The sequence below is a fragment of the Lynx canadensis genome, chromosome F2, assembly GCF_007474595.2.
Source record: "Lynx canadensis isolate LIC74 chromosome F2, mLynCan4.pri.v2, whole genome shotgun sequence".
Lineage (NCBI taxonomy): Eukaryota > Metazoa > Chordata > Mammalia > Carnivora > Felidae > Lynx > Lynx canadensis.
In genome coordinates this window covers 20325084-20337909 of record NC_044320.2, presented here as the reverse complement: position 1 = coordinate 20337909, position 12826 = coordinate 20325084, and the positions used below count along the sequence as shown (strand labels likewise).

General features: G+C 40.9%; 1 protein-coding gene across 1 annotated transcript in view; it reads right to left on the bottom strand.

Moving 5' to 3' along the window:
* Nucleotides 1-5010: 5010 nt before the first annotated feature.
* Nucleotides 5011-12826, bottom strand: part of TNFRSF11B (TNF receptor superfamily member 11b) — a 29672-nt gene continuing 21856 nt past the window's right edge. The window contains exons 3-5 of the mRNA XM_030304292.1: nucleotides 11473-11664; nucleotides 8453-8677; nucleotides 5011-6225 (exon numbers count right to left, since the gene is read on the bottom strand). Coding sequence (XP_030160152.1) covers nucleotides 5837-6225; nucleotides 8453-8677; nucleotides 11473-11664 — 806 coding nt within the window. The 3' untranslated portion in view covers nucleotides 5011-5836. The remainder of the gene's footprint in view (nucleotides 6226-8452; nucleotides 8678-11472; nucleotides 11665-12826) is intronic.

Below are 12826 nucleotides of genomic sequence, written 5' to 3'. Positions count from 1 at the left end.
AGGAAACATCTCCAAAGGCACAAAGTATTTTGAAAAGAAGCTACTTCCAGGGCTATCAGTCTCCCCATTGGCAAAGAAAAGCATAGAGTTTTCTGTTCTCAAAGTTCTCCCTTTCATACACCGATTTCTACACCCAAGCATAAACACTTTTGTGTTTGACAGGGATGGTTTCACCAATAGCAAATTAAAACAACCCAAAACTATGCTCCTGGGAGTAATGATGGCTTGCCACTTTATCTCTTGCTTAGAACTAGGTATAAAATTGGCACACCTGGGTAGCTCAGTTGGGTAAGCATCCGACTTCAGTCCAATTTCCTGGGTAAGCTCAGGTCATGATCTCGCGGTTTGTGAGTTCGAGCCCCCTGTCGGGCTCTGTGCTGACAGCTCAGAGCCTGGATCCTGCTTTGGATTCTGTGTCTCCTCCTCTCTCTGCCCCTCCCATGCTCATGCTCTCTCTCTGTCTCTCAATAATAAATAAATGTTAAAAAAAAAAAGAACTGGGTATAAAGTGCACTGTATTGAGTACTATAATTTGGCACTCAAAAATATTATTTTCAATGAATTAACAAATTAGATTTTCAACATATGAATAAAATACTGGATAGTCTATTGAATAAGATACTTAATAAAATAAGTAGAATAGAAAATCCTGGTTCATAAGTAAAAACTTTATAGAATACTTTACATGACCAGTCTAGAATAAGGATTTCAAAATTATTTCTCAGTCTGTATTCTTTAGTCCACAATACTAATCCATCAAAAATACTTCACAACTGGTGTAGGTTTCTGGATGAACAAGGGGACACAGTGTGTTTGTACTCATGAGGATAGTTTAAACTCCCACCCAAACTGTCATATCAAATTTTTAAACAACAGAATTGACCAGTTCTAGCTTCTTCCTGGGAAGAATGTAGAGACATGGAATTAGTGTTGTTCTCAAATTTATGACAAAAAAACAAACTAAGTTCACTTTCATGACTTAAAAAAAAACCATTGGCTCTACAACACCAAGAGTGAACCCTAATGTAAACTGTGGACTTCGGGTGATAATGATGTGTTAGTGTAGGTTCATCAGTTGCAACAAACGCATGAGTGTGGTGGAGCATGTTGATAGTAAGGGAGGCTGTGCATGTGCAGGCCCAGGAAGGATGTGGGAAATCTCTGTACCTTCCTCTCAATTCTTCTGTGAACCCAAAACTTCTCTTAAAAAATAGTCTTAACTTAAAACAAACAAACAAGCCAACCACTCATGAGAGACCTGAGGTCACAGAACAAATATGGCCCCAAATCTAAAAAGAGATAGTGATTCCAGGGAGAGAGGGCACACAAATATGTGCTTCTCTCGGGGGTAGATGCAACTGAACATGAATCAGAAGAGCTCAGCTAGGATAGCTCAGAAGTTGGTTAAGGCTATGTGTGGGCTGGTGGACTAGAGTGGAACTGGGTGCTGCAGAAACTGAAGGGGTCTGCACCCTTTTTGTTGCTTTGCAACCTTGGGAGCTTTTCAGGTGAAATCAGAAATTGGTCCCCGTACATGGAGAGCAAGGGGAGACTGAAGAAAGACACAGACCACTCTAGGTGGTAGGTGTCAGTCTTAATTAGTAAGAGAATTACTTACAAGGCTTGTCTTGGGTAGTTGTAAGATGAGTAGATCTCTGCACCTGCCCGCCAGATTCTTAACGTTTATATAGAGGCCTTAATGGGGGATCTGTTGTGCATTCAGTCCAGATGGTCCCAATAACCCTTTGCTCTCCTGGGCTACCCTAGAAATGGCTCCTAGTGTGGGAATGGTGGGAAGAACGTATGTTCCAAGGACAGGGGACTAGGTGAGGAGTCTCCAGTTGCCTTCTGTTCAGCTCTCAGGTCAACCAGTGATCACAGCCACTTGATGACCTCCTTCAGCACTTTTGCAGGCTCTTTCTCCATGAACTCCATTGAGCACTCACAGAATAGATCAGAATGAACCAAAGATCTTGAAGGGAGGGGCAGTAGCCCTGTAGGGAGAAGTAAGACCCCCCAGACAGACGAATGAAAACATCAATGTAGCAGGGGAAAGGGAAAACTGGCTGGTTCTGGTATGTTGGTCCTGCCCACTCATTATAGCTGAGGAAAGGGAGCAGGATGTGAGGAAAGTCTATCCTTGGGACAAGGGGCAGAATTAAGTACAGCCCACAATCAGTGAACGTCAAACGACAAGTAACAGCAAAATGCTGCTGGGCAAGGGATGGGAAAGGAATAAGAATGTGCAGACAGAGCATTTTTTTTTAATGTTTATTTTTGAGAGAGATAGTGTGAGTGGGGGAGGGGCAAAGAGAATGGGACAGAAGATCCAAAGCGGGCTCCAAACTGACAGCAGCAGGCCCATCGTGGGGCTGGAACCCACACACCATGAGATTATGACCTGAGCCGAAGTCCATGCTCAACTGACTGAGCCACCCAAGCGCCGTGTTTTGTTTGTTTGTTTGTTTGTTTGTTTGTTTGTTTTCAGACAGAAGATTTTTGAAGAGCAGCTCAAGAGGAAGATCTAAAACTCAAACAAGCATTGCCCTGATACACATCCACCACCTTAGAAACAAACTATCTATAGGAATTTGAAACCTCTGATGCACTGAGTATCACCATTGCAAAAAGAAAAAAAGAAAGAGAAGGAAAGGGCAGGGAAGGGAAGGGAAGGAAGAGAAAGAAAAAGAATTGGACAAAATTGGTGAATTACTAACTCGATTAATGCAAAGCCTTCCATTACAATTCTAGAAGAAGGAAAGGCATGCCCATATCCAGGTATATAAACTATTTACCCTGATTTCCACTGACCTACTCAACACATTTGGCTTTTAATAAAAAAAAAAAAAAAAAAGAGACATACAAAAAGGCAAGAAAAAGCCAATATACTACCACGTGACAGAGTAATCATCAGAAATAATTTTCAGCTTTACTATAAATTGCAAGTAATTAAGACAGAGTGGTATTGGTGAAAGGACAGATTTATAGATAAATGGAACAGAATAGAGAATCCAGAAATAGACCCACACAAATATAATCAACTTACTTTTAGCAAAGATGCAAAGGTAATTAAATGCAGAAACACTCATCTTTTCAACAAATCATGTTGAAACAACCCAAACTGTATGTAAAAAAGGTGGGTGGGAGGGCTTCAATACATATCTCACATCATGTATAGAAGCTAACTCAGTTATAAAGGTAAATGTTAATAGTAATTAGTCATGCTAATATCACTGGCCCCGATACGATGCGAAAAGGGCCATTAACTACGCGATATTCTTCCCCCAGATCCGTAACATTGATCTATTCATGAGAAAACATCAGAAAGACCGATATTGAGACAGAGTTTACAAAACAGCTCACTAGGGATACTCTACATCATCTTTTCAGTGGTTCTGTAACTCTAAAGTTGTTTTAAAATTGAAAGTTAAGAAATAAAGAGAAACAGACGTGAAGTCATACACCATATCTCCCTTTGAGGATAAGGCTGAGGTAGAGTGGACCCAAAGTAGCAACCAGGGAAGCCCATCAAATTAGCATTTCAGTGATTTATACTTGATGCCATTAACTTTCCAATGTTTCCTAAACCTAGCTGGTGCCAGTGGGCCATTTCATTTTCTGTAAATAGGAACTCTGATGGAAGAACTGGAGCTTCTGAAGGGGAAATGCAAGCTCCTTGCTAACTCATGTTCTGCTGCTTAAACCTTCAGCACTTAATTCCCACGATTTTTTTCCACTTCAAGTATTGCAGTGATGGCGTTCTGATTCTCCAGGTTTTGAGTCTCTTGACTTTGCCTCTGCTTTTCATTTCCCCAGATTTATGAGTTTGTGTGGCATTCACATGGATCTGCCCTTCTGTCAAAGTGGCCATAACGGATGTGATCTCACAAAGGTAGGGCCGATCAGCGCCAATGTCATGCTCTAAGTCATAGTCATACGTTTGCAGCCTGCAAAATGATGGAATGGAATAGACCCTGTTCACAGCGATGTTCCCTTCTTGGGAATTGCAACTGAGAAGACAGACCCTCACTGGCCATGTCTCTACACCAGTGCCAATCTAGGACAACCAGAGTGTCTATTCCAAAGAGTTTGAAATTTTGAGCTGAAAGATACAGAAATGAAAGACTAGTAGAAAGTGTAGGAACTTCTGCCCCTAAAGTTGCCAGAGTTATTTTAATTCTGTTATTTCTCTGTGGTTTGGATACAGCCTATATTAGTTTTCTGTAGCTGTTGTGGCAAATTAGTACACACTGAGTGGCTAAAAAACATGAATTCGTTCCTTAATAGACATTAATAATACTTCTCTCATAGTTCTGGAGGCCAGAAGTCCAAAATCAAGTTGTCAGCAGTATTATACTCCCTATGGAGGCTGTAGGGGAGAATTTCTTCCTTGCCTTCCCTAGGCAAGGTTTATGGCTCCATTACTCCCATCTCTGCCTCTGTCTGCACATCATCTTCTTCCGTGTCTTTCCCCCTTTATGTGTGTCTTATAGAGATACTTGCCATTGGATTTAGGGCCCACCGGGATTATTTCCTCATCTCAAGATCCTTAACTTAATTACCTCAACAAAGACCCTTTTTCTAAATAAAGTCACATTCACAGGTTCTGGGGGTTCTGATGTGAATGTATTTTGGGGGGGTTACCATCATTGAATCCAATACCCCACCCTTCCAATTACTTCCTCAAACTAAGCAGTGCCCATTTCCATCACTTGCAACCAAAAAAAAAATTAGTTTAGGGTCTCTCGATGCTAGCCATGACAGTTGTAAGTGGTTTGTACCACCTGTATACTAAGCTTGACTTCAGAAATTCTGCAATTTCAATGTAGTGTTACCTTGGAACTTACTGAAAGTGCAAGTTTCTGCCTTCCACCCCAGTTTCTCAATAAATTGGTCCAGGAATCTGCATTTTAACAATTCTCAGGTGGTCCAATGAGAAAAGAACAGGAAAAATTACAAAGGCTCAGACCCTTTAACGTCCAATTCAAATAAAAGCAAAAGGAAAAGCAATGAAAAATAACTTGAAAACTTTAATGATATTGTTTATATAGTAAAAACATAAAATCTTTTAAATAAGGTACATTCAATTTCTCAGAGCATCTAATATTCAGATAATTTATATTTCATATACTTTCCAACATTAAACAATTGACTAAGTAATGCATTTTCTAAAAAATGATATTACAACTTATATAAGTAAAAGTACATTACAAAAATACTCCACACAGGAAGGATGGCAGTACTTATTAAGAAATGCTATAAACTTTCCATTAAAAAATATATTTTATCTCTCATTTGTCATAATTATAAACAGAATATATATTTTCCTTTCTAAAATTGTCTTACACAGTTTCCCTTTAGGATGATAGTATGTACAAACCTTATATCTGAATGAATATAAATAGAAATACTGTAATAGTGTTACAGATATATTAGTAACTTTTACAGAAAAAAAATATGGCTTTCTAATAAAAGCCTCTAGCACAGCTGAAATCTCAAAGCTATTTAAGTTAGACATTCCCATATTTAGTAAGGCACAATGGAATCTAGTTTCTTATTTCCAGTTGAATTACTGCGAGCAGTAATAAGGGAAAATATAGTCAGTAGATAGTGGACCAGATCTATCAGTTGGATAAACCATTTGGGGTTTACTGAACTTTTGGGCGAGATGTTAGTTCTTTCTCCACACCATTGTTTCTTTTTGTGCCCTGTGGCCAAATCTAGTCCTTGGTGATGAGAAAGAAATCATTGCACCCCCGTCAAGTGCCTGAGAAACAGTTTACTCATTCCTTGGATCTGGTCTATTGTGAGGAAATAGCCCAGTGACCATTTCCGGTTATAAGCAGCTTATTTTTACTGATTGGACCTGGTTCCCTATCATTTCTAAAAATAGCTTCTGATATAATCTGTACATGGTGAAGCTGTGAAGGAACCTGATGGTCTTCTTCAGGCTCTGAGTGACCGTTTTGGGGAAGTGGTACGTTTTCAAGTGCTTCAGGGCGTGCATCAGGGCCTTCAGGGTGTCTTGGTCGCCATTTTTTATTCTCCACAGGCTGAGCAGCTTTAGAATCTGCTCACTTGATTTGCATGTCTTCACTGTCTTCTCAATGTCTTCTGTGGTGACTTTCTTCCCCGGCAAGCTTTCCATCAAGCTGCGAAGCTGCTCGAAGGTGAGGTTTGTGTGTCCGAGGTGCCGCTGGACGCTGTTTTCACATAGGTCAATATCTGTAGAAAGCCAAAGCCCAAAGAGACGTTCACATAATGCATACTCCAAGGCCACCACCACAAAACTACTGTGAGGCAAAAGAAGGTTCTCCCAGAATTTCATGAATTTACTTTAAGGATAACCTTCTCCTTCCTTTTTATGGTGGCAAAGGAAGGTTAAGTAATGCTAGTTATTGGTGAGAAATGAGTTAAATATTATTTCTTGTTATAAATGATAATATGCTTTATGTATTCTAGGCATCCGACAAAGCTTTGTGAAAAGCCCTAATTTTGGAAATGAACAGTAAAATACTATAAATGCATCACTCTCTGTTTTCTAAGAAAAATTAAAACCATAACATTTCAGAAAAGTAGAAATATAAGTATTCAAGTTAGCAATTTTGTAATATAAACTTTCACTAGTTGATATTTGATATATACCCCATTTGAAGAGTTAGGTGTGACGAATGGTCTTTAAAATAAATAGCACCTGAGGATTACTACAGAGAAGATCTGAAAACCCACTAATATGAGGACAAAGAATGGTAGGATCCATATGGCCTAGAGAATAATTTGGTAACGAGCTAGGACATAAACGTAAGAGGGAGTATCTAACATTTCCATTAATGACATGAGTCATTTACTGTCTGTAAGCCCTAAGGCAAGTCAGTTCATCTTTTGGGGATGAAATGTCCTTATTTATGAAACAGAGAATGTGGCCCCTTCCAATTCTAACAGTCTCTGATTCTGTATCCCACCCGCTCACCGCCCCCCCCCCCTTTTTTCCTGCTTCGGGGCTAATTATACTTTCAAAGAATACATTTTGTTTGCCAAAAACAGAAGAAAACTTTACTCTTTGCTCAAGTGAAAGCATTCAGCTGTCAAAGATCTCAGTGTCCTAAAATCTGCTGCCTCAGTTTCAGATGGTGGAAGCTTTTCAGGAAGTGTAGGACTCCACGGTCATCTAACTAGTGACAGGTAAAGAGCAGATGGGTTTCTCACTGACATCGTCTGCATCATGAAAACCTTCTTCCTTCTTTCAGGCATGCCTTCCCAATGCTAACTGAAGTCAGAACTCTTTCCACTGTGTATCCTAAAGCTTATAGTCCACACTGCATGCAGCTTCCTTTTCCCCTTTGGATTCTGTCCACACAAACACACACACACACACAAACACCTCATGCAATTTCTCTTATTTTCTTTCTTTCTTTTTTTTTTATTCATTTATTTTGAAAGAGAGAGTGTGTGTGCGGAAGGGGCGGAGAGAGGGAGAAAGAGAATCCCAAGCAGGCTTTGCACCATCAGCGCAGAGCCTGACGCGGGGCTCAAACACATGAACTGTGAGATCATGACCCAAGCCGAAGTTGGACGCTTAACTGACGGAGCCACCCAGGTGCCCACACGCAGTTTCTAAAGAAGATTCTTTATAAAACTTTAAAACATGAGAGCACTTGGTTTTCACCAGCCCTTTTCTCTAAGAAGCCCGAACATTTTACAGACCTCATCTCATTAATCCTCACAACATATGCTATTAAAATGGTAATTTTAAAATAGGCTATGTTGTGAGGATTAATGAGAGGACATCTGTAAGACACTTGGAGGCTCTCTGGAGAGAATTAACAAATAAATACAGCATAGCTTCTTGGTGGAAATGAAAGAGAAAATCCAACGTGTCTAAAGGACATCCAGGTAGGACAGAGGGGATGCTAATAAGACTGCTAAGGGATGTGGAGGTGCGATTCCTGAGGTCCAGTATTTGACATGAACTGTCTCTCACTTTAGAGTGTTCATACACTTAAAAAAGAAGTTGGGGTATGAAAAAAAGAGGGGTGCCTGGGTGGATCAGTCGGATAAGCATCCGAGTCTTGATTCGGGTTCAGGTCACCATCTCGCAGTTTGTGAGTTTGAGCCCCACGTGGGGCTCTGCGCTGCCAGTGAGAAAACATCCTCTTGGGATTCTCTCTCTCTTCCTCTCTTTCTACCCCTTCCCTGTTCTCACTCGCTCTGGCTCTCTCAAAATAAAGAAGCTTAAAAACAAAAAAAGTTGGGGTGTTGAGGAGGTGAGAATGCAGGACTGTTTTAGGGATAGCTTCTACATGATCACTTAGTGAAAACATCTTTAATCCAAGCATAATTCCGAAAGGCAAACACCATCCACACGACTAAACATGTACATTGTCGTCTTCTTGTTTATGATAAATGAGTGTCTTTGATTTCTGATCAATCTGCTTATTTCAGGCTACCCTACCTTGGAAGATCTTCTTGACCATATCTTGATCTTTGTTTTGATGTTTCCATAACTTCAGTAGCTGGAAAGTTTGTTCTTGTGAACTGTATTGCCGCTTTATCTTTTCCACACTCTCCGCATTTACCCTGGTGCCAGGCAAATTGTCTACCAGGATGCTAAGCCAGTTAGGGGTGAATTTTGTAGGAACAGCAAACCTGAAGAATGCCTCCTCGCACAGGGTGACATCTAAAGGTGGGAAAACCAAGATTTACTTAACAACTGGATTCTTGGAAGTCTAGTGGACAATAAATAAATAAGCCAGCACCATAAGGTTTTTCAAAATACAGTATGTTAAAATGTGAAATTTGAATAAAATCAACCCTGTGTTGGCTGGTCTTGGTAGCTGAATGTCAACCCAAATGGGCTTATGTCCTTAGGGCATTTGTGGGGGATAGTTTAAACAAATGTCTAATAAAAATATTGCTATGAATGAATTGTAGCAAACATTCTAATGTACACATTAACATTTAAAAAAAATTTTTTTAGTGTTTTTTATTTATTCTGGAGAGAAAGAGAGAGACAGAACACAAGCAGGGAAGGGGCAGAGAGAGAGGGAGACACAGAATCTGAAGCAGGCTCCAGGCTCTGAGCTGTCAGCACAGAGCCCGACAAGGGCTAGAACTCAGGAACCGTGAGACCGTGACCTGAGCTGAAGTCAGACGCTTAACTGACTGAGCCACCCAGGTGCCCCACATTAACATATTTTAATGTAGATCTTAAATATCCTATTAAAGGTTTAGTTGGCATCCACAGGTTACTTCAAGATCAATGTCAAAACAAATATAATTACTGTCTTTACGGGACCTGGAAAAGCAATCTGGAGTAGTATTTTGTTTTCTACACACACATAAACACATACCTTTAAGAATAAGGAGGGATATAGATGTATAAGCATATATTCCGTGGGAAAATAAGAAAACAAAAAAAATATGTCGTTTAGAAAAGAGGTACAATGGGGGCACCTGGGTGGCTCAGTCGGTTAAGCATCCGACTTCTGCTCGGGTCATGATCTCACAGTTTGTGAGTTTGAGCCCCGCATCGGGCTCTCTGCTGATGGCCCAGAGCCTGGAGCCTGCTTTGGATTCTGTGTCTCCCTCTTTCTCTGCCCCTCTCCCGTTCACTGTCTCTATCAAAAATGAATAAATGTTAAAAAAATTTTTTTTTAAATTTTTTTTAAAGAAAAGAGGTACAATGGCCTGAGGGGGGTAGAATCTGTTTATCCCAGGGATTAAGCGTTTGTCTTTGGATTCGTCAGACGTGGGTCTGAATTCTGACTTTGTCTCTTCACCACCAATATTGAACCTGAGCAAACTTCACCATGTTTTCGTAAAGTTTAAAGCTCATGTAGCACAGGTACCCGGCACATACTAAGTGCTCAATGAATGATAAAACTAAAAATTAGGGGCGCCTGGGTGGCTCAGTCAGTTAAGTGTCCGACTTTTTATTTCAGCTTGGATGTTGATTTCATGGTCATGGAATTAAGCCCCACATCAGGCTCTGCACGGAGCATGGAGTCTGCTTGAGATTCTCTCTCTCTCCCCCCCCGCCCCTCCCCTGCTCATGTGTGCACACGTGTGCACACTCTCTCTCTCAAAAAAAAAAAAAAAAAGATTTAAAACAATAAAATTAGAAATGAATGAAATAAAGAAAAGAGAATGTAAAAGTTAGAAGTCACTCCTCTTGTCCCCCCTTCCCTCGTTCCACTGTTTAAGAAAGCAGAACGGCCGAATGATCTGTCTAAGGTTCTGACTCCATGGGGAAAAAATGCTGGAACGGGGTTGGAATCTTAAATGTCTCAGCCCCATTCCCATGTTCCGTATTCTTCTGTGTCAGATAAAAAGATGCTGGGGGAGAGTCGAGCTGGTTAAATGCCGAAAGGCAGGTCATCGTCAGTGTGCCGCACCCTCCATGGAAGGTCTGACATTAGTCTAGTGGTAAGAATGACAAGGTGAGGACACCATCCTGATGAGCGTCCTCACCAACATGGGATGCATTCACATGAGCTTGGAGTTAGTGGCCTTTCATGAATACAGAGTTTAGGACAACCAGAGGAACTTAGAACCTCTCTGTGCCATATGGCAGTAGGCCATAACACCATACATGACAAAACCGATTTTGCATTTTCTGATTTGTTACCGATTTATGTCATGGTGCCTCTTAGCTGTCACTTTTTATTCTTAAAAGTGATATGGGGCGCCTGGGTGGCGCAGTCGGTTAAGCGTCCGACTTCAGCCAGGTCACGATCTCGCGGTCCGTGAGTTCGAGCCCCGCGTCAGGCTCTGGGCTGATGGCTCAGAGTCTGGAGCCTGCTTCCGATTCTGTGTCTCCCTCTCTCTCTGCCCCTCCCCCGTTCATGCTCCGTCTCTCTCTGTCCCAAAAATAAATAAACGTTGAAAAAAAAAAAATTAAAAAAAAAAAAAAGTGATAAAAATGCATGGGGCGCTTGGGTGGCTCAGTCGGTTAAGCATCCAACATCGGCTCAGGTCATGGTCTCACGGTTCCTGAGTTCAAGCCCCTCATCGGGCTTTGTGCTGACAGCTCGGAGCCTGGAGCCTGCTTGGGATTCTGTGTCTCCCTCTCTCTGCCCCTCCCCTGCTCACTCTCTCTGTCTCTGAAAAATAAACGCTAAAAAAATTTTTTTTTTAAAGTGATGAAAATGCAGAACTTACCAAAAACCTCTACAATTTGGACTGCTAGTTTGGCCTTGGACATAATCTTTACACCACCCCTTTCTCCATGGGTAAGGTTTGATTCAAGTGTGAAAGGCAGAAAGTCAAGTTTGGGAGTGCGATCATGACATGGGGAAACCTCTGGAGAGATTTTGACTTAGGGTGTTAGCAGCCACGCATAGAGAACAGAGAACAATCTTCTCTGGTTAACATTCAAGAATGGGAAAACAGTAGTTTCGCTAAGAAGGGAGCCAGAGGGTCTTGTATTCAATTCAGAAGCGGTACAAGGCTGACATTTTGAAATATAATTACCTATTCCACATTTTTGAGGCGATTCACTGTTTCCAGAACACACGTTGTCGTGAGTTGCATTTCCTTTTTGAGTTAGAAGCAGACCAAATGCACTGCAGTTTGTGTGTTTTCTACAGGGTGCTTTAGATGACGTCTCATTCGAGAAGAACCCATCTGGACATCTCTTGCAAACTGTATTTCGCTCCGGGGTTCCTACAGAAAATACCAAACAATTTAGCACCCTCTTCCCAAACACTTTTGCAGCAGACATTCTCTAAATAAAGACAGTCTTGGAAAGACTTTTCACTTGGTTTTTACTGCTACTATTATGTTGCACAGACTTGAGGCATTTTGATTTTTCCCTTCATTAGACAGAGAGAACAAAACTTCTGCAGTTAGTAGCCCCTCAGGCTACAGCCTCTCCCATCCCTGTCATCCAAACACAAATGTGTTTTGCTGTTACCTACAAAACAGGAAACAAGAGGAAAGGAAAGAATAGGGGTGTTCATCTGTCCTGCCTGTGCGAAGCATTGGTAAAGTCTTGTTGTCAACCATAATTCTTCACCCATTTCTGCTGGAAAATCATGAAGATAACTGCTGTGTACCTGCGGTAATGTCATTCTTTGAGATCAGTACCCACTGAATGCCATGTCGTTAAATTCCAAGCGGTGCCCACTGAAGTTGTCTTTCCTGAATCCTAATTGTGAAGCAACGCATAAGTATGCTAACCTTGAGAAGTAAAAATTTACAACATTATAATAAACTTTTGAAGGTGGCAATAAAGTTGGTCAGTGACTCCAAAGCTTAAGACTGCAGTTAAGCTACACAGTAAATGGGAGATGATATACCGTTTGCTTAAACTATTGAGTTTTAAAAGAGCACAGTCGTTAAAATTTCTGGGAAGGGTGACTGCAAGGGCATTTTATTTCATGGTGGAAAGATACTTCATAAGTTTGGAGAACTCACTGATTAGAAAAATTTCAACCAGTCAACAACTAAAGATAAATACCTTCAAAGCCTTGGCTCTATTATGCGTGGCTAGATTATACATTATAGGGTATTTGCATATGAAAATACCTCCATCTAGTGTAAGCTAGTTGAACAGATTCAGACTTCAATATTCAAATGTAGCTTTTCCAGGCCAATTCTGGCTCAGGGGAGATAACAAATACAAAAGAGACACCATGAAAGCTACAGAAAGTTAATAAACTTCATTTATTAAAGATGCAAACCTCCCACTTCATTGTATCAAAACCAGAAGAGAGAAAGAGAAAGGAAGGGAGGGAAGGAGAGAGAGAGAGAGAGAGAGAGAGAGAGAGAGAGAGAGAAAGAGAAGGAAGGAGGAAGGAAGGAAGGAAGGAAGGAAGGAAGGAAG